Below are 23,495 nucleotides of genomic sequence, written 5' to 3' on the forward strand. Positions count from 1 at the left end.
GCCCCTCACGGCCGCGGAGCGCGGGGGGGTCCAACGGTTGTGAGGGGGCGCCGCCATCTTGGCGGGCGGGGCGGTCGCGCGCGCAGGCGCGGGAGCGGCGGGGGCGGGGCGGGCGCGTGCGCGTCCCGCCCGTGTGCGGGAGTCACAAAATGGCGGCGGGGGGGCGGGCGGCGCGCGCGGGGGGGGCCGGGCCGTGGACCGCCTCCGGTACCGGCGCCGCCTCGGGCCGGCACCGCCTCCGGCACCGCCCGGGCACTCCCGGGGCCCCGCGATCCCACCGGGCCGGGCCCGCCTCCGGCGCCGCCCGGGCCCGGCGATTCTCCCCCCCGGCCGGGGGACCGCCTCCCGCCGCCTCTGGCACCGCCCGAGCGCCCCCCTCGCCGCCCCGGGCCGTGACCCCCCGCCCCGCGCCCGCCGCCCCCGAGGCGCCGCCCCGCCGCCCCCCGCGCGGCCCGGCCGCGAGCAGCGCGGGAAGATGGCGGCGGGCGGCGGAGGCGGCGGCCGGGCCTCCTCGTCCTCCTCCTCCTCCTCGTCGGCCGCCGCCGCCTCGTCCGCGGCCGGCGCGCTCGAGGCCTCGCTCGACAGGAAGCTGCAGGCGGTGACCAACACCATGGAGTCCATCCAGGGCCTCTCCTCGTGGTGCCTGGAGAACAAGCGCCACCACAGCACCATCGTGTACCACTGGATGAAGTGGCTGCGGCGCTGTGAGTGCGGGCCGGGGGCGGCGGGGCAGAGCGGGGGTTCACCCGCGGCGCTCGGGGCGGCCGGGTGGCTCCGCAGCGCGGAACGGCTCGGGCTGCCAAGGACCCCTGAGCCCGTCCGGTCCCGCCCTGCCGCGGGCAGCGACACCTTCTCCGGCCAGGCTGTCCCGAGCCCTGTCCAGCGCTGCCGGATGGGGCAGCCGCGGCTTCCCTGGGCTCGCTGTGCGGGGCCTCCTTCTCGACCCCTCACCGAAATCTGTCCCTTTCGCTTCGAAGCCTTCCCTCTTGTCCTGTGTGCATCCCCTTTCATCCTTTGCACGCTTGCACCTCGGCGGTGGCACCTTTGTCCTCCTGCACGCATGGTCCTGCGGAGCAGCACTTTGGGGTCAGGGCGTGTTTGCGTGCCCCGGGTGGGCACAGTCCGGGTGCCAGCACTGGGGTTTGCAGCGCCCATCGGCCTGTGTCCCTGCTCTGGAGCGAGACGCTTGCTGTTGGCAGCAGCCTCGGCACAACAGTGTTATCTCCACTGCCGTGGGAAGGTTTACTCTCCTTGTGGGAGTTCAAGGAAGCTTTGCTTGGCAGGAACATGGAGATAACATTCCCACCACAAAGTGTAGATCTGTTGTGTGCTGAATCTTTTGGAAAATTTGGGAGAGTTGGGTTTCTCTGTCAAGGCACTGCTGCAGCATGCAGAAGATCCTCTTTCCCCAGAGTTTGATCTGTTTTGTCTGTACCTCATGGAATTAAGGAGAGGAAGGTGAGAACCCTGGAGGAAGTGCCCTGGGTCTCCTGGAAATCCTCCTCCCCTGGACACCCCTTGGCACTGTGGCATCACCCTTGGCAAGCTCCCCTGGAGCAAATCCAGCCCATCTCTCCTTAGGATGTGCCAGCTCTTCTGGACATGGCCTTTCACAGCTGTCCTGGCTCCTCCCGAGGCCCTCAGTGCTCTTCCATCACTCCTTCCCAAGCTCACAAAAGCCACTGGACTGTTCCCACCTGCAGCTCCTTGATCCCTCTTTCTGCCCTGGGTCCCATCTGCTGCTGGGCTGTTGGCTCCTGCCCTGAGCCCTTGGCACCAGCCTGCAATTCTTGCTGGGTTTTGTGGGATTCTTTCAAGGTTGTGAGGATCTCATCTGCACATCCCTCCTTTTATCCAGGTCCCTCCTTTTATCCATCTTGTCCTACTCAGCCAGTCCTTGGCAGCAGCTGCCGTGTCCTGACCCCTGATTGTTTGTTTGGTTACTCTCTGCTTCCACAGGCTTTTCCCCTGCTTTTCCCTTCATGGTACACTTCATCCTCTGCCTCACAGTTCTCACTCTGTGGGAAGTCTCAGCCCCAGGAGCTCAGTGGTGGTGCCACAGCGAGTACAGGTGGCTCTGGGTTCCTTTCTGAGCATTTTAATGTTTTTACTCCAAAGCTCTTATGAACACATGAAACCTGCTCTTCTCAAGGAGCTCCTGGTGAGGGGGAGTGTGATGTGCTCCTGGGGCACAGAATTGTGTCCTTTCAGGAAAAGCAGGGATGCTGGTATTTGACATGTTGCTGTTGGTTTGGCATCGTGCTTCTGAGCTATGCTGGTCAGAGCTTCCCAACAGGAATGTTCCTGCAAGCACATTCTTCTGTATCTTTGCCTTTGGGAAACTCCTGGTGGGAATCCCAGTCCCTGCAGGAGGGTTTGGTCAGAGTGTGAAATGTGAGTTGAGCATGGCCTGTCCTGGGCTCTGAAATGCCATTTTTGTTGGTGCCATTGTGCCTGGTTTGGAGCAGCTGGAGGGGCTGGGTGGGCTCAGCTCTGCAGTTTCCCTCTTGCCCTTGCTGGTTTAAGCTGAGAGGAGCCATTCACCCACTGGATATGACCTGTTGCATCTTGGACCCAGAGACACTTGTTTTCTTTGAGGTTTGTGTCCCTATGGACCCAGCATGGATCTTTCCTCCTCTATGGTGTGGCTGTATCTTGGTTTATAACCTGTGGCTCTAACTTTGCTCTGGGTGAGTGGTGCTCTGTCTGGTCAGTGTCAGGCTGGAGCCCCACTCCAGATTCCTTTCTGCTGTGTAGATGCTGGATCATTTAAATCAAGGGCTTAATAGTTCTTTGAAATCTATTTTACGTTACTGAGATCTGGAATTATTGCTCTGTGCTGGTGAAACGTCTCGGGGCTGGAGGGAACATGCAGCAAGCAGCAGAACTGGCACTCAAGCACTGGGTTTAACTGAAGCACAGAAGCCCCATTCCAATGGGCTGATGATCTGAGAGATTATCGAGGCTGGCATTTTGGGGAAAGCTGCCTGCAAATTGTTTTGGAACACCAGGCGAGCGAGCGCAGCCCTGCTCCAGTTGAATTCCCAGCCTTCCAGTGCACTTCAGAGCACTCTGCTCAGAAAACCCACCCTAGCCTGCCCTGTCAGCATGTTCAGGGAGCAGCAGGTTCTGGTCATAAGTCCTTGGCTCTCTGAGCCTGTGCTAGAAAAGCTCATCCTGGGATGTGGGGCTGGGGCTCCATGGTGGCTGGGGGTGAGCAGCTGCTGGCAGTGACCATGGCTCTTCCCCCAGGCCTTTGCTGGGTGTCCTGGGGCAGGGACAGGGCAGGGACAGGGCTTCAGCAGCAGGGAGCTCCCAAGGACTGTCCCTGTGCCCGAGTCTGGAGTGATGCTCGAGAGCCAGTGCTGCTGCAGGGACATCCCCTGGGGGTTTGAGGACTCACCTGAGCTGAGCCTTTTCCTGTGTCCTCAGCTCTGCTTCCCCTCAGAGGAGGATCTTGTGTGCAGGATCTCCCTCTGAGCTTGTGTTCACCTGTGAGCTCGCCCTGGTGCCAGCACGGGTGGAATGCTCCTGCTGGGAGCCTGCTCAGGCTGTGAGTGAGGGTGAGCTCCAGCTGCCTCTGCACCAGGAAGGATGCTGAGCTTCCTGACAGCAGTCCTGGAGAACTGCAAGGTGCAGCTGTGCTGTGGGAATGGTTCTGCCAACGTAGGGACAACTGGAAAATGAAGCAGGATAGAGACTTGAGGGGGTCTGTGGATAAGAACTGATTCTGATTGCAGCAAGGGTGACACAGGCAGATGAGAGGTGACAGCACACAGGCCTGTGAAGTAACACTGTCTCTTGGCACTGTTCCTCTGGTTTAATCCTTGGGAATGTCCTTTAGTGGAGTGAAGGAGCTCATTACCATCATTAGCATGTGGATGAGCTTGCAGGTTTACCCACTCTGACAAAGGGGTTTGATGAACTCAGTTTGCAGCTTTTGAATTGAGGAGGGTCAGAGGAGCAAGCACAGCTGGGGAAGTCTGAAAATCATTTGTTAATTGGAGATGTCCTCTCTAGTCCCCAGAGTTTGCCTGCTGGACCTTGGGAGCTCTGAAACCTTCCCAAAAGCAGCACTGAAGTGTTGGGGTCAAGGTGTGGCTGTTGTGGTACTTGTGTCTGATGCTGACTCTAAATTTTCTTTTGTCCTCAGCTGCTTTTCCTCATCGGCTGAACCTCTTTTACTTGGCCAATGATGTCATACAGAACTGCAAGAGGAAAAATGCCATTGTCTTTCGGGACACCTTTGCAGAGGTGCTTCCTGAGGCTGCTTCGTTAGTGAAGTGAGTAAGAGCTAACTTGGGGCTGAGTGTTGGGATGCTGAGTGTCTCTAAAAGGGAAAATATTTCTTCTGACATCTCAAACTCCGTAGAAACATCAGCGGAACTCAAAGGCTTCTGTTGGAACAGCCATGTGTTTGCAGTGGGCCAGAGTTTTAATTGCACATGGGGGTGGTTTGGGTCAGATTATCCTGTGGAGCAAGGGAAGCCTCACATTAGTGTCCTGCAGTCAGGGAGTGAAGAACTCTTCTCTTCCAGGGATCCATCTGTTTCCAAATCCATCGAAAGAATCTTCAAAATCTGGGAGGACAGAAACGTGTACCCTGAGGAAACCATTTTGGCACTGAAGGAAGCACTGAGTAAGTTGCTAACCCTTTGCATTTCTCACCTTACAAAGTGCCAGGTGGGCTCGCTGAGGCTGTAGCAAGTCTGGGGTCACTGAGGGGAGCTGGCACAGGCTGTAACCTAGCTGGGTGTGGGACGTGAGCAGCGCTGGATTCTCTGCTTCACCTCGTTTGCACCTTTCTGAAGGCAGCTGTGAATTGTTTCACATGAGCTGGAACTGCTCCAGCTGAGAGCAAACAGAAGGGGTGAGGCTGCAGGGTCCTGCACGTCCTGACCAGGGCACTCTGGCTCTGCCTCCACGTCCTGTCAGGGATAGGCTGGCCTAACTAATCCTGTTTGTGGGGAAGGGAGAGCAGAAGCAGAGCTGGAGGGTGAGGAGCCCTCGAGTGCTTAGGGAAGAAACGTGGAGTTGGTTAGATGCAGGAGTTAGCAGTGCAGTACTTGGAGGCAGTCAGGGCAGGTTTTGGCTGTGCTCACATCTCACAGAGCTGGAGGGGCTCAGGGGCCTCTGGTGAGCCCTGGAGGTCGCTGGCTACCACGGCAGGAGCAGCCTGGAGCCCTGGGCTGGGCTGTGGCACCAGGACAGGCTCCAGCTGGGCGTTGCATGCTGAGAAGGGACGTGTGTGCTTTTGCTCTGAAATGGCTCATTGCTGTAACTTCACCACAGGTCTGTGAGGTTTCAGGTGAATCAGGTGCTGTGGCTGCTTCCCGTGGGCAGTGCTTGTCTGTTCCGTGCTGAATCCATTACAGCCTTCCTAAAGAGTTTCATTTTTACATTCCTTGTGTTTTCCTTTTTTCCTGTGATTTTTGAACTGCCTTAGTGTAAGGGCAAACAGAAACTTGATTTAAAAATGGCAGACCACCCCCAGGTTGCTGCATTCCTGAGTAAACTGAGGTTCTCTTGGGCATCCAGCAGCTCATCTAAGGAAGTTGGTCAAGGAATTTTAAAACAAATTTCTGTTCACTCTTTCACCGTGCAACTGTATGGCACCAGAAACCAGATTTTGACAAGAATCCCATAATGCCAGACTGCCAAAAATGAAATGTTTTCCAGGTACCACTTTCAAAACTCAGAAGCAGCTGAAAGAGTCTCTGAACAAACCGAATAAGCCGTGGAAGAAATCACAAAGTAAGGAACCACTGTGAACTCTGTGCACTAATGCAGAAATTGGCTGCTCAAGGAGCAGAGAGGCTGAGCCCAGCGTGGGCTGAGCCTGCAGGCTCACAAGGGCCCCAAAATGTGCACACCAAGGAGGTGTTGGTAGAAAACAACTTTGTCAAGAAAAGAAGTGAGGCAAAAATAAGATGTGAGAGCAGAGGTTGTGGACAGGAGAGGAAAGAGCTGGTGGAACCTCTTGGAAACTGCTCTTAGAGTGGTCAGAGATGGAGAGAAGACAGAGAGAAGCAGATGGACATTCCCTTTGTGCTCAGGAACAGTCCTGCCCCAGCAGCTGGGCTGGGAGGAGGAACCTGCAGCTGGGAGTGCAGGGACAGGATGTGGCAGTGCAGCACTCCAGAACACAGACCAGCAAGAGAGATTTATTGTAACAGAGTGACCTTAATGATCTCATTTTGCACCAGCACCCTGAGTGGTCCCCACAGAGGTGGTGAGATGTCAGGTGTGATGTGTGGGACATCAGGTGTGGCACAGGGTGACATCAGAAGGCTGAGAGTTGGGCAGTGTTTATTACTGGGCTTAACCAGAAGCTGCTTTCCCAGGCAGAACTGGGCTGGATCCAGCGTGGATGGAGGCTTTAGTGCTTTGCTTCTCATCAGCTCATTTCTTCTTTCCTGTTTCTGCTGTTTTGTCCAGAATCTGATGGATTCAGTCTCTTGCCAGCAGGACTCGTCCCCCCACCCTGTGAGCAGTGTGACAGTTGTCAGGGCTCTGAGCATGGCCAGAGCCAGGCAGTGCCCAGAGGAGACCCTGCCCCAGGGAACCTGGGCTCCATGTCAGCTCCAGGTCTGGCACTTGGGGAATAACATTCCCTTCCTTGCAGGGAGCTGTAACTCCTTGGATAAGGCTGTCAGATGGACCATTGCAGGGACCTGTCTTCCTGAGGAAGAGGTGTGCCCAGGAGGTGTTGAGGGCATGTTAGAAAGCAGCAGTGTCACTTGCTGAGCGTGTCCCAGTGCAGCTGTGTGTCCCCATGAGCTGCCAGAGCCCAGAGTACTGAGACACACGTGCATGGAGGGGAGGATGTGGTGGGTAACACCTGAGGTTATCCTAAAGGATCTTTACTAGGCTGCCTCTTGTGACTGACTTTCCATCAGGATGCAGTTCCTTAATTTCTTCACAGTTTTCCTTTATCCCCACAGCCTCCACCAACCCGAAAGCTGCTCTGAAGTCCAAGATTGTTGCTGAATTCCGAGTAAGTCTGTGAGTGGAAGTGACCCATGGCACTGACCCCCACCTTGTGGGTTTGCATGTGGGGTGAGCCAGGCCCAAGAGCCACCTGTGTGACACCCATGGGCTGGCTGGCACGGGAGGGGCTGGGCAGGCTCAGGACATCCTTGTGAAGGGGAGTTTGGGGTGGCTGAGGAGTTGGTGGCAAGAAATTGATCTAAATTCAGTCCTCTGACTGAGTGGGACATGTTCATGAAATGCACAAGCACCTGTAGAGTGAAATGGGGAATAAATAAAAAAGACCAGTCCTTGCACTTAACCAGGGGATTTGTGGAATTGCAGCTCTTGCCTGAGCCCAGGTTTGCTCACTGGGAGATTTGAGGTTAAAAATGCCAGGGTCCACACGGTTCCTAGGCTAGCTCTGGTTGGAAGCAGTCTGGAACCAGAGTGGAGGCAGGGCTTCCCTTCCCTGGAATGTGATGAGGAGGCTTTTCCTGTTTGCTCTTTTCCAGCCCCAGTCCCTCATTGATGAGCTGCTGCTGTACAAGCGCTCGGAAGATCAGATAGAGCTGAAGGAGAAGCAGCTTTCCACTATGAGGGTGGATGTCTGCAGCACTGAGACACTCAAGTGCTTGAAAGGTAAAGCCCTGAGGGCAATGAAGGTGTTGTGTGGAGATGGGAAATGCCAGAATTTCAGAGTAGCAATCAGAAGCCAAAAATCTTGGTTAGTTTGAATTTCTGTGGAAACTCAGGTGCAGAGCTCAGACCAAACAAATGACTGTCTGAAAACCAACACTCTTCCAGCAGCTAGGCCTCCTCCTTGCCAGATCCCAGTGGATGACCAGGGTGGTCTGGGAGTGTGCAGCTCTGCTGTCCCAATATCCCAGTTGCTCCCATTGAGGTCACACTTCTGTGTTTTGGCACGTGGCAGCTCATTTCATGCTGTTCATCTCCCTGCAGATAAAACAGGGGGGAAGAAGTTCTCCAAGGAGTTTGAAGAAGCAAGTTCAAAGCTGGAGGAGTTTGTCAATGGCTTGGACAAGCAGGTGAAGAACGGCCCCTCGCTGACCGAGGCGCTGGAGAACGCCGGCATCTTCTACGAGGCACAGTACAAAGAGGTCAAGGTGGTGGCAAATGTAAGTGTGCCTTTTCTGGATCCTGCACAGGGGGAACAGCACCTGCCTCTGTCCACTGGGCACCCCGGAGGCTGGAAATGCCTCATCTCTCTATTCCCAAATGAAAAATTGGTGGGGTTGATGTAAGGGTGGTTTCCAGAAAGAACAGAATGGAGGCTTTGGGCAAAACAAGGATGTACTCTCAGAATACAGCAGTTGGAAGCTCAGTTTGTGTGTGTTACTGTTGGATCCCCTCTAGATTCTTAAACAGGGCAAAATTACAATTAGCGTGACAAATCCTGAATTCTGAAAACTTGGGATTTATGTGAGAACTAGATGAGCAATGAAAGGACAGTAGTAAAGTGTTCTAAAAACAACCAACACCCTCCAGACCATACCAAAGTGTAGAATGCATTTATTAAAATACCAGGGGGTTATGAAAGTTGTTCTAAGTCAGTGGAAAAAGGTTTTATCGTCCCCATTCACGGTTGCTGCTCTGTGAGTCCCACAGAGACACTGAAATCCTAGCACTGCGGGGTCCAGGGATTTGGAATGGGTTTTCTCAGTGCTGCTTCCTTGAGGAAGCGACTGCGGCGTGGAAGGCCCCCAGTGCAGTGTCCTTCCTCCCCCAGGCCTACAAAACGTTTGCTAACCGTGTGAGCAATCTGAAGAAGAAGCTGGACCAGCTGAAGGCGACCCTTCCCGACCCCGAGGAGTCGCCGGTGCCCTCTCCCAGCATGGACGCCCCGTCGCCCACGGGCTCCGAGTCGCCGTTCCAGGGCATGGGCGAGGGGAGCGGCCGCTCGCCCCGCAGGGCCGGCACCCCCGAGCCCGCCTCCGACAACCGCGACGTGGAGGACATGGAGCTCTCCGACGTGGAGGACGACGCCTCCAAAATCATCGGTGCGTGCTTCTCCTGGGGGAATCCGGCCCCTGCCAGCTTCCTTTGGGGTGGGCAGGGGGCACAAAGCCTGCGCTGGGGCTGCTGGCTTTCAGTCTCCTGCTAGGCAAGTCCCAGTCCCGCTGTGATATTTCCATCTCCCGAAACACTTATTAAAGATGTTTTTACATCTGTGGGAATCGGAATTGATGTTCCCTGAGTCTTTCTGGGGGGTCTGAGTGGCCTTTGTGCTCTTTTTTCCCCCCTGTTCACTGCAGTGGAGGAGAGGAAGGACAAACAGGCTGCTCCAGCTCCGGCCCCCGCCAAGACTGAGAGTGTCCCCAAGGCGGTGCCACCGGCTGCTGCGGCTGCCACGGCCGCGGGGACAGCGGCCACGCCGGCCCCGGCCCCTCCGACCCCCCCGGCTCCCAAGGTGGTGAGCACAGCTCCCATCCCGCCGGCACCAGCACTCGCCTTACCCAACCTGGCCAACGTGGACCTGGCCAAGATCAGCTCCATCCTCAGCAGTCTGACGTCGGTGATGAAGAGCACAGGTGAGTACTGAGCGCTAACGGAGCTGGGTGATCACTGAAAGCTTTCACTGTCTCAAACGTCAGTGAGTTACTGCTTTCAGAGGTCTGGCTCAGTCTCTGGCACGTGGTGTCACTTCCTGAGCCTCTCCTTGCTCGTGCCCCGTTGTGCCTGTGGGGATGCTCAGCCAAAAGCGTTGCCAGAGCAGCGCAGGTGAGTGGTGTGTGCTCCTGCCCCAGGTGTGAGTCCCGCCTCCAGACCTTCGCCAGGGACCCCGACCAGCCCCACAGCTCTCACCAGTGGCCTGAAGACTCCTGTCCTGGGAACCCCGTCTGCTCCTTCGAATCCACTAGCAAACATCCTCTCCAAGGTTGAGATAACTCCAGAAAGCATTTTGTCGGCTCTCTCCAAAACCCAGACCCAGACAGCACCAGCCCTGCAAGGTACTGGGGTGGCTGTTGGGGTAGGGCAGTGGCCGGGCTGAAACGTGCTGCTCTGCTTTTCCTAAAGTGAGAACAGAGGGAGAAAAACTTCATTGGAACGTTTTACATGTCTGGCAGGTGTGAATGGTCTTTCTCAGGTAGCACAGGTGTCACGGACCAGTGAATCTGTCCCTTCCCTGTACTTCCTGCTTGTGCCATAGTGCACGTATCTGGAACATTCCCAGAACAGAACGGGAGCCCGAGAGGTCTCTGTGTTTTCCATGTGCAGAAAGCTGCCCCGAGGTTCTCCTTCCTCTCTGGCACCTTACCAGGGTCACCTGGCCAGCAGGGCAGGGTTTCCCACTCCTGGCTGCAGACCAGGACGAGTTCTTACCTGCCTGACTCGATAGTGTAATTTATATTTGTAGATCAGTCCAAGCCTCTGGCAGGAGGTTGTAGCTCCCCAGGTGCCAATGTTAGTGCAGCACACTCCAGTCCTCTTTGTGGCTGGAGCCTGGGGGTGTAAAAGAACAGCATCTGCAGTGCAAACACAGGAGCCTTTCCCATGGCAGGGCCTGGGGGTGGTTTGGCTCTGCCCTCAGTACCTGATGCAGCAGTTGTGTTTTGCAGGGCTGTCGTCCTTGCTGCAGAGCGTGGCTGGAAACACGGTTCAGTCAGGAGAAGCTGCCTCTCAGAGCACCTCTGCATCGCCGGCCAGCACCACCGTGCCGTGCTTGAAGGGCAGGAGTGTTCCTTCCAACCCGCAGTCCTTCATAGCCAAAAGCTTTGGTTATTCTCCAAACTCAACCACCGCGGAGGTTTCTTCCACTTCAGTCAATAAGGCTCCCGTCGGACATACCCCAGCACTGTCAAGCTCTGGTTTTAAGCCACCAACTAATTCCCTGGGATATTCCAGTTCCCACCCTACCAGTCCTTCCTCCCTTTTGCCAACAGAAACCTCACTGGGTCAGTCGTCCGAAATTTCAAAAGCCAAGCTGGAATCAGAACCCCCTTCTCCCAGCTTGGAGATGAAGATACACAATTTCCTGAAGGGAAATCCTGGCTTCAGTGGCCTGAACTTGAATATTCCCATACTCAGCAGCTTGGGGTCCAGCATGGCAACGGAGAGTCACAGCTCTGACTTCCAGCGCGGCCCCACCAGCACTTCCATGGACAACGTGGACGGGACGCCAGTGCGCGACGAGCGCAGCGGGACGCCCACCCAGGACGAGATGATGGACAAGCCAACGTCGAGCAGCGTGGACACCATCTCCCTGCTGTCCAAAATCATGAGCCCCGGTTCCTCCACTCCCAGCAGCACGAGGTCGCCTCTGCAGGGCCGCGATGACGGATATTCCCAAGAGCTTCCCAGTTCCGTGCACGGCTACCGGCCCTTTGGCCTGGGCAGAGAGTCCCCGGCCGGCCTGTACAAGCCGCCTGCGGACAGCAGGGAGATGCCCTCCTCCTTGATGGACTCCTCCCAGGAGAAGTTTTACCCAGACACGTCTTTCCAAGAAGATGAGGATTACCGCGACTTCGACTACTCGGGGCCGCCGCCCTCGGCCATGCTGAACCTGGAGAAGAAGCCGGTCAAGTCAATCCTGAAATCGAGTAAACTGCCCGACTCCGGCGAGTACCAGCCGGTGCTGCCCAGCTACGCGCAGCGCTCGCAGGAGTTCGGCGTGAAGCCGTCCTTCCCCCCGGCCATGCGCTCCCTGCTGGATCAGAGCGAGAGCTGCGACCCGCTGGCCTCGTCCCCGGGCGTGTTCGGGAGCTACGGCCGCAGGGGGAAGGACTCGGCCTCGGACGGGTCCCCGTCGCCCAGCAAGAACGACGTGTTCTTCGCGCCGGACTCCAACCACAGCGCGCTGCCCAAGGCCGGCCTCCCGCAGAAGCAGTACTCGGACTCGCCCCACGCGCTGCCCCACCGCTCGCTCTTCTCGCCCCAGAACGCCCTCGCCAGCCCCGCCGGCCGCCCGCCCGCCGCCGCCGCCGACAAGCCCCTGGCCGCCTCCATCTCCGCCACCTCCACCATCGAGTTCAAGAACATGCTCAAGAACGCCTCCCGCAAGCCCTCCGAGGAGAAGCACTTCGGGCAGGTGCCCAAAAGCAGCTCCGGGGAGGTGGGGAGCCTGCCCGGGGCGGGGAAGGGCGAGCCGCAGCCGCCGGAGGAGCACTACCGCATCGAGACCCGCGTCTCCTCCTCCTGCCTGGAGCTGCCCGACAGCACCGAGGAGAAGGGCGCCCCCATCGAGACGCTGGGCTACCACAACGCCGCGAGCCGGGGCATGCCCGGGGAGCCCATCCAGACCGTGGAGTCCATCCGCGTGCTGGGCAAGGGCAGCCGGGGCCACGGCCGCGAGGGGAGCCGGGCGGGCTGGTTCGAGCTGAGCGGCGGCGGCGGCGCCTTCGACAACGGGCCCTCGGGCTCGGCGGAGCTGCCGGGCATGGGCGGCTTCCCCGCGCCCTACAAGGAGCACGTGCCGCCCTTCCCGGAGAGCGTCAACAACTTCCGAAACAACAGCTTCGGCCCCGCCTTCGAGCACCACCTGCCGCCGCCGCCGCCCCTGGCTCCGCCGCCGCTGGAGCACGGCGGCCCCTTCCCGCGGGACCCGGTGGGGCCGCCCGCCGTGCCGCCGCCCGCCGCCGCCAAGGACCACGGCGGCCTCTTCCCGCGGGACCACCCGGTGCCGCCGCGCATGCCGTCGGTGGATCACGCCAGCCCCTTCTCCAAGGAATCGCCCGCGCCGCTGCCGCTGCCGCACGGCGTGCCGCCGCCGCCCTCGGTGGAGCACGCGGGGGTGCCGTTCCCCGCGCCGCCGCCGCCCCCGGTGCCCGGCGAGCACGCCGGGGTCCCGTTCCCCGCGCAGCCGCCGCCGGCGGGGGAGCACGGCGGGGTCCCGTTCCCCGCGCCGCCGCCGCTGGAGCACGGTACGATGGCAGGGACGCTGAAGGAGCACTTCGGCGGGCAGCAGCCGCGGGACGCGCTGCCCCGCTCGCGGGACCCCGCGGGGCCCGGCCCGGTGCCCCGGGAGCAGCCGCTGGGCGCCGCGCGCGGGCTGGGCCCCCCCGCGCACCGGGACCCCGGCGGCCGCGGCGGCTCCGCGCTGCTGCGCCGCGCCCCGCGCCGAGTTCCGCCCGCGGGAGCCCTTCGGCGGCAGAGACCCCTTCCAGAGCCTGAAGCGGCCGCGGCCCCCCTTCGGCAGGGGCGGCGCCCCCTTCTTCACCCCCAAGCGCCCCTTCTTCCCTCCCCGGTACTGAAGCAGCTCCCAGGGCTGCCCTTTCGTTTCTTTTCTTTTTCTTTCCTTTTTTTTTTTTTTAATTTTTTTCTTTTTTCCTCCCCTCAAGACCCCTGTAACCTTCTCCTAAATTAAATGTTCTGTACTTTTCGGTTGGTTCTACCCCCCAGCCCCCAGCATTGGGTGAGACAAGAAAACAGACACACAAACCAATGTTTTAACGAGAAGAAGCCACGTTGCTGTTAAATAAAATCTTCGGTCGTAGTTGAAAAAGTTAAAAAAAAAAAAAAAATTAAAAGGAAAAACTCTGAAAGCTTCGAGGGAGTGGTGTTGGGGTGTTGGTTTCCAGCCGATCCCCAAATTGCTGCTGCAGGGAGGGGAGACCCCCCCCCCCAATTCTCCTGTCTGCCAAAAGCACCAAAAGAAGGCAAAAAAAGGGTCGAGGAACCCACGCAAAGCCATCTCGGAGCTCCGTGGGACTCTGGCAGCGAGAAGCCCAAGCCCGTCCCCCCTGCTCGGGAAGACTGTCGGTTGGGTTTGGGTTAATTTGGGGATCTTTGGATTTTGTTTTATTTTTCCCCCGGGATCACTGTTGCCTTTCTACGTGTGTGTACATAGCAATCACTTTTTAATTCCCTCTGGGATCGTTCAGCACACGCAGCCGGACCCGGCGGGGGCTCGGAGGGATCCCCCCACACCCAGCGCCGCCCCCGCGGCTTTTATATGAAGTTGGGATTTTACTTGATTTATTTTAATTATTTTTTTGTTGGTTTTTAGTTGCCTCCATCGTACCTGTTTGATACCGGTGTGGGCTCCAGGATCTGCATAAAAACTACCAAACCAGCCGGTGGCGGCTCCGTTCTTTACCGCGTGCGCTCCGGTCGCCCCGGGCCTGGGGGCACCTTTCCCCCCGCTCCCTCCATGGTCCCGTCCCGCCCGCGCCGCTCCCGCACGGGCGGGCGAGTCCAACGCGGCCCGCGGGGGGAGGACGGGCTTCAGCGGCGTCCCGGTTTCCGGCGGAACAGGCGGGGCGGCGGCCATGTCCGTGCGCGCCGGTTCGCGGCTGCTGCTGGCGGGAGCTGCGCGGCGGCACCGGGTGCGCTCGGGACCCGGGAGCCCCGCACCGCCCGGGACCCCCTGCCCCGGCCCCGAGCCCCGCTCACCTCCCGCTGCTCCCCGTCCGCAGGTCTCCGGGCCGGACCCCGAGCGCCTCCGGCTCTTCCAGCGGCTGCGGGCGGCGGCGGAGCGCAGGGACGAGCCCGGGGATGGCGATGGGGACGGTGCCGGTACCGGGGCCGGGAGCGGCCGCCTCCCGCCGGGAACCCCGATCCGCATCGCGCTGCCCGGCGGGCGCCTCCTGCCCGGCCGCGCCCTGCAGACCACCCCGTTCCAGGTGGCCACGGAGCTGGGGTACGGCCGGGGGGTCCCCGGGGTGCCCGCAGTGTCCTCACGGTGTCCCCGCACCCTGCCCGCCAAGTCCCCGTGCTGTCCCCGGGATCACCGCGAGGTTCGCGGCGTCCCCACAATGTCCCCACGTGTTCCGTGGGGTTCCCGCTGCGTCCCCATGGTCCCCACAGAGCCCCCCATGGTCCCCACAGAGCCCCCACAGGGTTTTTGTGTCCCCACGGTGTCCCCACGGTGTCCCCGCAGGGCTGGCCTGGCGGAGGCGGCGCTGGTGGCCCGGGTGAACGGGACCCTGCGGGACCTGGACCGGCCGCTGGAATGTGACACGGACTTGGAGCTGCTCGACTTCTCCACGCCCGAGGGGCGGGAGGTGAGCGGGGGTCTGGGCTGCGGGACCCGCGCCCTGCCGCCCTCACAGCCCGTGTCCCCCTGTCCCCCGTGTCCCCCTGTCCCCCCAGGCTTTCTGGCGCTCCAGTGCCTGTGTCCTGGGCGCGGTGGCCGAGCAGTTTTTCGGGGCGATGCTTTGCAGCAGCCAGGCCACCGAGGACGGCTTCTTCTGCGACATGCACATGGGCAGCAGGTAGGGCGGGCCCGGGCGGTGCCGCGGGGTCCCCGGGGGGTCCCCGGTGTGTCCCCAGCCGTCCCCAGCTGTCCCCGTGCCCAGGGCGGTGCAGAGCGCGGAGCTGCCGGCGCTGGAGGAGGCCTGTGCCGCGTTTGCCCGTGCCCGGCACCGCTTCGAGCGCCTGGAGGCCACCCGGCAGCAGCTGGCTGAGCTGCTCAAGGTGCGACCCGTCCCCTCTCATGGAGACACTGGGACCCTCCTGGCTGGGATCATAACCGGGGTGATGCTCATGGGGACTGTGTCACCCCCCTTGTGCCACTGTCACTGCATTGGACCCCAGCACAGTGTCACTTCTCCTTCGGTGTCACCCCTCTAATGTCACCCTCACTGCTGTCCCTCCTCAGCACAACTCCTTCCAGCTGCAGCAGCTCGAGGAGGTGACATCCCCCACAGCCACGGTCTACAGGTGAGCACGGGAGGCACGGGGGGGGGTCACTGCAGCTGTCCCCACATCCGTCCCCACATCCATCCTTCATCCCTCAGGTGCGGCCCCCTGCTCCAGCTCTGTCACGGGCCCCTGCTGCGGCACACGGGGCTGATCGGAGCCCTGCGAGTGCTCACGGTGGGTCTGGGGTCCCTGATCCTTGGCCCCGCTGCCAGCGGGTCAGGTGTGACCCCAGCCCCACCGTGTGCCGCTGTCCCCGCAGAGCTCGGCGGCGCTCTGGGGCGGGGCTGGGGGCCGGTCCCTGCAGCGCGTGGCCGCCGTGTCCTTCCCCAGCGCGCGGCTCCTCGAGCGGTGGGAGCGCGCCCAGGAGGAGGCGGCGCAGCGCGACCACCGCCGCATCGGGAAGGTGAGCCCTGCCAGGGGCTGGGGGGTCCCTCAGCCACGGGGATCCCCCGTAACCCCAGCCCTCCCTGCTGCAGGATCAGGAGCTCTTCTTCTTCCACAAGTTCAGCCCTGGCAGCTGCTTCTTCCTGCCCCGCGGCGCCCACGTCTACAACACCCTGGTGGAGTTTATCCGGGTACTGAGCCTGACCCTGTCACCACATCACTCAGACCCTGCTGTGCCCCCGCTACACCCCATCTCCTCACGCCCAGACCCCACTGTGCCCCCACTGCACCCCATCTCCTCACACCCAGACCCCTGCACCCTGTCCCTCGCACACAGTTGCCCCCCAGCTCCTGCTGTGCCCCTCCCAGTCCCTGCAGCCCCCATGGCCAATGCTGTGGGGCTGAGCTGTCTCCTCCCCTCTCCTGTCCCTACAGAGTGAGTACCGGGCAAGGGGCTTCAGCGAGGTGGTGACCCCCAACCTGTTCAGCCCCCGGCTCTGGGAGCTCTCGGGGCACTGGCAGCACTACAGCCCCCACATCTTCTCTGTGCCCGCCACCCCCGAGACCCTCTCCCTCAAACCCATGAACTGCCCGGCCCACTGGTGAGTCAGGGGGCCCTGGGGAGCCTGGGGGGGCCCCTGGGGCACTGCCTGCCTGTCTGTGTGTCTGTCTGTCCATCCCCAGCCTGATGTTCGCCCACCGGCCGCGCTCCTGGCGGGAGCTGCCGCTGCGCCTGGCGGATTTTGGGGTCCTGCACCGCAACGAGCCCCCCGGGACCCTGACGGGGCTGACGCGGGTCCGGCGCTTCCAGCAGGATGACGCCCACATTTTCTGCACGCTGGAGCAGGTGTGTGTCCCCCTGACCTGTCCCTGCTGCCCCAGAACGTGTCACCTCACCCCTGACCCCCCTTTCCCAGCTGGAAAGCGAGATCGACTCCTCCCTGGATTTCATCCGCGCCGTTTACGCCGTCCTGGGCTTCTCCTTCCGCCTGGCCCTGGCCACCCGTCCCGACGGCTTCCTGGGGGACCCCGAAACCTGGGATCGTGCTGAGCAGGTGGGACGATGCTCCCTGTGCTGTGCCCCCCCTGAACTGTGCCCCTCTGACCCTCCCCACCCGCCCCTGCAGCAGCTGGAGCGGAGCCTCAAGAATTTCGGGCAGCCCTGGGAGCTGAGCCCGGGGGACGGCGCCTTTTATGGGCCTAAGGTGAGGCATTTTGGGGAGGGGGGATGCCTGAAGGGGCAAACCAGGACCCTTCTGGAGCCTCCCCTTTATTGCCAGATTGATATCCGGATCCGGGATGCCCTGGGGCGGCACCATCAGTGCGGCACCATCCAGCTGGATTTCCAGATGCCCGAGAGGTTCGAGCTGGAATATGCCAGGTACTGGGGGGGCAGGAGTGGGGTTTGTGGTGGCCAGGACTGGGGTTTGTGGTGGCCAGGACTGGGCTGGAGTTCAGGGTTGTTGTGGGGGGATCAGGGTTTGGGGCTGGGGGAGCAGGGTTGGGATTGAGGAATGTCAGGATTGGGAAGGTTAAAGTTGGGGCTGCAGGGGATCAGGATTGGAGTGGAGGGGCAGAAATGGGGCTGGGGGAGCAGAAACAGGATTTGGGGGTAAGACATGGGGCTGAGGAGTGTCGGGGTTGGGATGGGGAAGGCGGAATTGGGGGTTTGGGGGTGCCATCCAGGGGGATGTCAGGACTGGGACAATCCCTGATCCCTGCCCCCTCTCAGCCCCAGCGGGGGCCCCGCGAGGCCGGTGCTGATCCATCGGGCCGTGCTGGGCTCCGTGGAGCGCATGGTGGCCGTGCTGGCCGAGAGCTGCGGCGGGAGATGGTGAGGGGGCCCCAAAAACACCCCCAGACCCTGCAACACAGTCCCCAGGGATGCCCCCAGTTCCCAGAAACACCCCCAGCTGTCTGAGCCCTCTCATCCCCAGTGTCACCCCTGTCCCAGGGTGCCCCATCTTTGGGACAGTTTTGGGGACACTCAATCCCCAGGACACTCACTGGATCCCCGAGATACCTCCATCTTTGGGGTATCTGCATCCTGGGGACACCCCCTCCTTTTGTGCCCCCCTCCCGTGCTCCCCAGTGACCCCTGGTACCCCCCAGGCCTCTCTGGCTGTCCCCCCTGCAGGCCATGGTCATCCCACAGAGCCCCGAGGTCGAGGACTACGCCCGGGAGGTGAGTGTGGGATCCCCCTGTGCTCCCCCAGGACCCCCACCATGCACTCCCACCCCCTGTAACCCCCTGCGACCCCCCAGACCCCCCCACACCATCCCTCCATGTCCCCCCCACCCCTGTACCCCCACTGACACGAGGGGTGCAGGTGCAGGCGGTGCTGAGGAGGGGGGGCCTCCTGGCTGACCTGGACTGGGACCCCGGGACCACCCTGGCACGGAAAATCCGCCGGGCCCAACTTGCCCACTACAACTTCCAGCTGGGTAAGGGTGGGGCGTGGCCTGCAGACCCCCAGGACCCCCCCAGGCCTCCCCTAGAGCCCCTGGGACTGGCTAGACACTCCCATCCCATCCTGGGTGCTGCTGGGGAGGAAAACCAAGACCCTCCCCTGGGAATCCCCTGGGACCCTCCAGCCCCCTGTGAGGAGCCTGCTAAAGCCCCTCCTGAGACCCCCCTGCAGTTCCAGGAGCTCAGTTCCCCCTTGGGACTCCCCTGAGATCCACTCGGGAACCCCCCAGGAGCATTTTAGGGACACCCCACCCTCTGAGACGCCCACCCCCTTTGGGATCTCCTTGGAGCCCCCCGGGACCCCCTGGCGGTGGGTGCTGCCCAGAGCTGGGGGTGCTGCGGTTGGGGGGCGCGGGGACCCCCGAGCCCCCCCCGACGGCCGTGCCCCCGCAGTGGTGGGGCGGCGGGAGCGCGAGCGCGGCACCGTCAGCGTCCGGAGCCGGGAGAACCGGCAGCTCGGGGAGCTGGAGCTGCCGCGGCTGCTGCAGCGCCTGCGGGAGCTCCGGGACAGCCGCGTCCCCGACGCCGAGCAGCGCTTCTGACCCCCGCCCCTTCCCGGGGAGACCCCCCCTCAATAAACTGCTGGAAACGCGCTGGATGTTGTGGGAGCTGAGACTGGGGCAGCTCGGGGAGGGGGGCAGGACGCTGGGACCCCCCCAGAAACGCACGGCGGCTCCTGGATTCCCGGATTCCGGTGCCCGGGTTCATTCCCAGTTTCCGTTCCCACATTCCCAGTCCCGTGTCCCCCCCGGCGCTTCTGGGTCCTTCCTGCCGGGATTTCCCCGCGCCCACGCCAGGGGAAAGTGGGGGGGTTGCGCAAACCCCGAGTCACGGAGCCGCAGACGCCGTTGGGCAATCGGGGGGACACGGGGCTGCCCCCCCCCCGAGCACCTGCCCGGGCGAGGGGGCTCAGCCCGGGCTGGGTTCGGTTATCCCGGGACAGGACGGGACTCCCCCCGCGCCGGGATCCCCCTGTCACTGAGCCGCGACCCTCGGGGACATGAGCTGGGGGTCCCCCCCTGTCCGAGGGTCCCTCTGTGGGTGGCCCTTCAGCCCCCCCAGCGCCGGGGGTGACTCAGCGGGCGGGGGCCCCAAAACGGGGCAAAACCCACAAAAATGCGGTCTGACCGCTTCCCCCTGCTCTGACGCAGGGGTCGGGGGGGGGGGGGGCGAGGGCTGCTGGGGCGACCAGAAGGGGATGCGGGACCACCAGAGTGGGGACGGGGCGGTCACAGTGTCCCCAGGCTGTCCGGGCCGGGGTTGTGACCCCGCTCCCGTTTGGGGGCGCAGGACCCAGCGCAGCCCCCCGGTGCCCCCGGGGACCCCTCCCGGCTCGGTCGCGACGTCAGGCCGTGACTCAGCCCCGCGGGATGTGGCCCCACGCCCGACCCGGCCCTTCATAAGGCGGCGGAGCCGGCGCTGACCCTACAGCTCCCGACGCCATGGCGGCCTTCGGCCTCTTCCTCCTCCTCAGCGCCGCCGGTGAGTCCCCGCGGCCTCGCCCGCGCCCCCTGCACGGCTGAGCCCCCCCGAACACCGGGACCCCTTCCCGAGCTCCCGGGTCCCTTCCCCGGACACCTGGATCCCCTTCCTAAACACCTGAGATCCCCTTCCGAGACCTGGGGCCCCTTCCCGAATTCCCGGCTCCCTCTCCCCACACCTGGACCTGCTCAGAACTGATCGGAACTCCTGACTCGCACCTGGGACCCCTGGGTTCCTGCCCGGGAATTTGGGAAACAGCCACGGACGCCTGGCTCCCCACCTGCGAGTCAGGGCTCCCCACCCCGGATGTCGGGGCCGCTGCCCACACACCTGGATCCCTCCCAAATGCCTGCAGGTCCCTGTTCAAGCACCTGCATCCCCTGCTGGCTGCCTGTGTCCCCTTCACGAGCACCTGGGGCTCCTCCTCAACCTCTGGGCCCTCTTCCCAAATACCTGGGCCCCCTCCCCAAGTACCTGAGCCCCCTCCCCGTTATGGGGCTCCGAGCCCACAGGTCTGGGAGGGTCCCTGCTTGGGTGGGGCATGGAGGGGTGACCCTGCTGACCCCCTGTGCCCCCCATCGGTGACAGCGGTGGCCTCAGGGCACCTGCAGCAGGTGATGCAGGAGAGCCTGGACCTGCGACCGCCCCCCAACATCGAACAAGGTGAGGGGACAGTCGGGGACAGCCAGGAGTGGGGGGACAAAGAGGGACACCAGGACTGGGAACAGGAGATGCTCGTGGGTGGGGACATGGATGGAGGGGACACGGGAGGGTCAGGGTTGGGGATGGGGGGACATGGGGACGTGGTGCTGCAGGAGAAGGGGGACTGGGATAGTGGGGACACGGATGGGAGTGACACGGGGACCGTCGGGCACAGGAGCGGGACACGATGTGGGACACGGGCACAGGAACCAAAGGGGACAGCGGGGCACACGGGGACAAGCGCAGGGAGGACACCCCCGGCCGTGTGCCCACCGCCTCCCCTTTCCAGTGCTGCAGCAGCAGGAGCTCGAGGTGCCCCCCGATATCCTGGTGGGGGCGGCCATGGCCCCGCCGCGCAGCCCCCCGGCCTGGGGCAGCGCCCTGCACGGGTTCCCCCCCGCCTGGCCCGTGGCCGCCGCCGTGTCCCGGCACTGCCGCGACCCCCCCCACGCTGCCGCCGCCGCTGCTGCTGCCCCCGAACGCCTTCGCCCACCTGCGCCGGCAGGCGGCCGCGCTGGCCGCGCTCCGGCCGCGGATGAACGACTGCTGCCGGCACCACAGCCCGCTGCCCTGCGCCCGCCGCGCCGTGAGCACCGGGGAACGGGGGACGGGGACCGGAGGGGACACCGGGGGAACGGGGGAGACACCGGGGGAACGGGAGAGGACGCGGGGAGAGCGGGGAGGGGACACGGGGGGAACTGGGAAGGGACACGGGGGAACGGGGGACACCGGGGGACACGAGGGAGAACGGGGACAGTGCGGGGAGACGCTGTGAGGGTCACCGGGACACTGCACGAAGGGAAGACGCGAAAACACCGGGGCAGGTGTAACGTGGGGACACAGTGGTCAGGAGGACACGGGTGACACCGGGGGGCTCTGCCCCCGCTGCCCCGCAGTGGACGGACGTGCTGGACGGGTTCTGCACGGATGAGTTCGGGGTGAAGACGCGGCAGTTCCACTGCTGCCGCCGGCACGGGGCCGCTCGGCGCCGCTGCTTCTCCGAGGAGACCCCGGCCCCCACCTGGGACCCCGCACCCGCCTGGAACCCCGACGTCGCCTGGAACCTGGTCACCGAGCCCCCCTTTCCCCCTGGCGAGCCCACGGCCGCCAACCTGGGCAACATCTGCGGGCTGCGGGCGCTGCGGCCCGGACCCCCCGGTCCCGGTGCCCGCTCCGGGCCCCGCGTCCGGCTGCGCGTCCGCCTGGAGCGCGAGTTCGGCCGCTGCTGCCGCAACGAGAGCCTGAGCTGCGCGCACAGCGCCGTGAGTGGCACCCGGGCCGGGGGGACACGGCGGGGACAAGGGCATAAGGACTCGGGGGACCCCCGGCGTTTGGGAGGGTCTCGGGTGTCGAAGGACTGGGGGGGTCAGGTATCCGTGAAAAGGACAAGGTGTTCGGGAAAGAGCCCCAAGTGTTGGGGAAACGGCCCGAGGTGTTTGGGCAGGCGCTCCGGTATCCGGGGAGGGGAATCCGCGTGTTTGGGAGCGCCCCGGGCATCCGGGGAGGGGCCGCAGGTGTCCCGGGAATGACCCATGTGCCCGGAGCGTGACCCGCTCACTCAGATGCCGGGAAGGCTCACAGGTATCCGGGAAGGTGACAAACGTGTCAGGGATGGACCCCGGCATCCGGGGAGGGGGCGGAGGCGTCCCGGGGATGAGCCAGGTGCTCAGGGATGAGCCAGGTGCTCGTGTTGGGCCCTGACCCCAGTTTCTCCTCCGCAGTGGCTGAAGGGGCTCAATCGGTTCTGCCGGGAGGAGTCCTCGGTGAAGACGGGGCAGCACCGGTGCTGCCAGCGGGGGGGTGCCCGGGCCCGGGGCCGCTGCTTCGCCGCCGCCGCCCCTCACCCCGAATACGACCGGGAGCTCCACAACGTGAGCCTGGCCCGGCCCGGCGCCGCCCTGCTGCGCTCGCTCTGCGGCCCCACGCGGCTCTTCACACAGAGGTGGGTGCGCGGCTGACCCCCAGCACCCCCGGGGGTCCCACGGTCCCTCCGATTGGTGTCCCAGCTTTGCAGGGCTCCTCATCCCCACCCCAGGCATGGGACTCTGCATTGCTCAGAACCCCTTTCTGGGAGGGGATGCTGCAGTTCACTCGGTGCACTCCCCCCTCCTTAACCCCTCGGCGGTGCCCCGCTGACCCGTGTCCGTGTCGGTGTCGCAGGCGGCCGGTGCCCGAGCTGCTGGGGGCCATGACGGCCGCGTGCTGCCCGCTGCCCGCCCCGGAGCGCGGCGCCTGTGCCCAGGAGCAGGTGAGGGGGCGACCGGGGCGACCGGGGCTGTGGTCGGGGGGACCCCCAGGGCCGCCCTGACCCCATCCCGCTGCCCACAGCTGTCCCAGGGCATCGCCACGCTCTGCGCCACCCCCGAGGACGCCTGGCGCGACCCCCAGGGCTGCTGCTCGCTGGAGGAGCCCGAGCGGCGCCGCTGCTTCGACAGCACCTACCTGAGCCAGGTGACCCTGGGGGCGGCCGTGGCCCCCCCGGCCCCTGGCCAGGAGGAGTGAGCCCCCCCCAGCACGCGGGAGCAATAAAGATGCTGCGGTGTCACCTGGGAGTGTCCCCGTGTTTTGGTCTGGGGGATTTCCTGTGCCTCACAGTCTCCATTGTTTCGGGGGCCCCTCAGTGTCCCCCACGGGGCCCCATTCCGGGGTGTGCCGGGGTGTGGGTGGGTGTTGGGGTGTTTGCACTCTTGGGGTGTGCCAGGCCTGCTGTGATACCTATGTTTGGTTTTGGGGTGTGCTGTGGTCACCATGCTCGCCCACACGGAGCACACACGGCCTTGTGCCCCCCAGGGGTCTCTGTGCAGCTCGTCCCTGGATTCTTGTGGCCCCCCCAGTGTCACTGTCACTTGTGTCCCCTACATGGCCACGATTCTAGGTCCCCAAA

The 23,495-nt window shown here is 63.0% G+C and overlaps 4 protein-coding genes and 1 long non-coding RNA gene across 5 annotated transcripts in view; 3 read left to right on the forward strand and 2 right to left on the reverse strand.

The window, feature by feature from the left end:
• The window catches only part of MINDY1 (MINDY lysine 48 deubiquitinase 1), a gene marked incomplete at its 5' end in the record, with an annotated part of 83,908 nt that overhangs the window by 10,194 nt on the left and 50,219 nt on the right, over positions 1-23,495 (reverse strand).
• RPRD2 (regulation of nuclear pre-mRNA domain containing 2) lies at positions 118-13,309 on the forward strand. The gene is given in 12 exon segments (XM_079329577.1): positions 118-704; positions 4,154-4,283; positions 4,539-4,639; positions 5,680-5,754; positions 6,945-6,997; positions 7,485-7,611; positions 7,933-8,108; positions 8,720-8,990; positions 9,246-9,521; positions 9,738-9,941; positions 10,551-13,038; positions 13,040-13,309. Coding segments are annotated over 12 exon segments (4,272 nt in total). The 5' UTR covers positions 118-475; the 3' UTR covers positions 13,182-13,309.
• LOC306813898 lies at positions 9,908-10,664 on the reverse strand. The gene is made up of 3 exons (XR_013777059.1): positions 10,526-10,664; positions 10,315-10,434; positions 9,908-10,002 (listed from the first exon to the last, which is right to left on the reverse strand). It is a non-coding gene; the product is annotated as an uncharacterized lncRNA (long non-coding RNA).
• On the forward strand, positions 14,182-19,020 carry TARS2 (threonyl-tRNA synthetase 2, mitochondrial). Its single transcript, XM_079329666.1, has 18 exons — positions 14,182-14,255; positions 14,346-14,569; positions 14,810-14,933; positions 15,022-15,143; positions 15,228-15,345; positions 15,530-15,591; positions 15,669-15,747; positions 15,833-15,976; positions 16,050-16,148; positions 16,393-16,559; positions 16,642-16,804; positions 16,875-17,012; positions 17,085-17,162; positions 17,238-17,338; positions 17,690-17,791; positions 18,070-18,142; positions 18,288-18,402; positions 18,821-19,020. The coding sequence occupies exons 1-18, from the start codon at positions 14,199-14,201 to the stop codon at positions 18,967-18,969; spliced, it is 2,115 nt and encodes a 704-aa protein (XP_079185792.1). The 5' UTR covers positions 14,182-14,198; the 3' UTR covers positions 18,970-19,020.
• On the forward strand, positions 19,627-23,156 carry ECM1 (extracellular matrix protein 1). Its single transcript, XM_079329668.1, is given in 8 exon segments — positions 19,627-19,909; positions 20,498-20,583; positions 20,909-21,057; positions 21,059-21,197; positions 21,508-21,873; positions 22,333-22,553; positions 22,772-22,859; positions 22,940-23,156. Coding segments are annotated over 8 exon segments (1,263 nt in total). The 5' UTR covers positions 19,627-19,869; the 3' UTR covers positions 23,114-23,156.

This window comes from Erithacus rubecula (genome assembly GCF_903797595.1).
Source record: "Erithacus rubecula genome assembly, contig: SUPER_33_unloc_1, whole genome shotgun sequence".
Lineage (NCBI taxonomy): Eukaryota > Metazoa > Chordata > Aves > Passeriformes > Muscicapidae > Erithacus > Erithacus rubecula.

Bases quoted from the DNA above. Each gene is read 5' to 3' on its own strand.
- TARS2 (XM_079329666.1), top strand. From the start codon at position 14,199: ATGTCCGTGCGCGCCGGTTCGCGGCTGCTGCTGGCGGGAGCTGCGCGG. The intron at 15,592-15,668 runs GTGAGCACGGGA...TTCATCCCTCAG, and splicing joins CCCACAGCCACGGTCTACAG to GTGCGGCCCCCTGCTCCAGC. The intron at 17,163-17,237 runs GTGAGGCATTTT...CTTTATTGCCAG, and splicing joins GCGCCTTTTATGGGCCTAAG to ATTGATATCCGGATCCGGGA.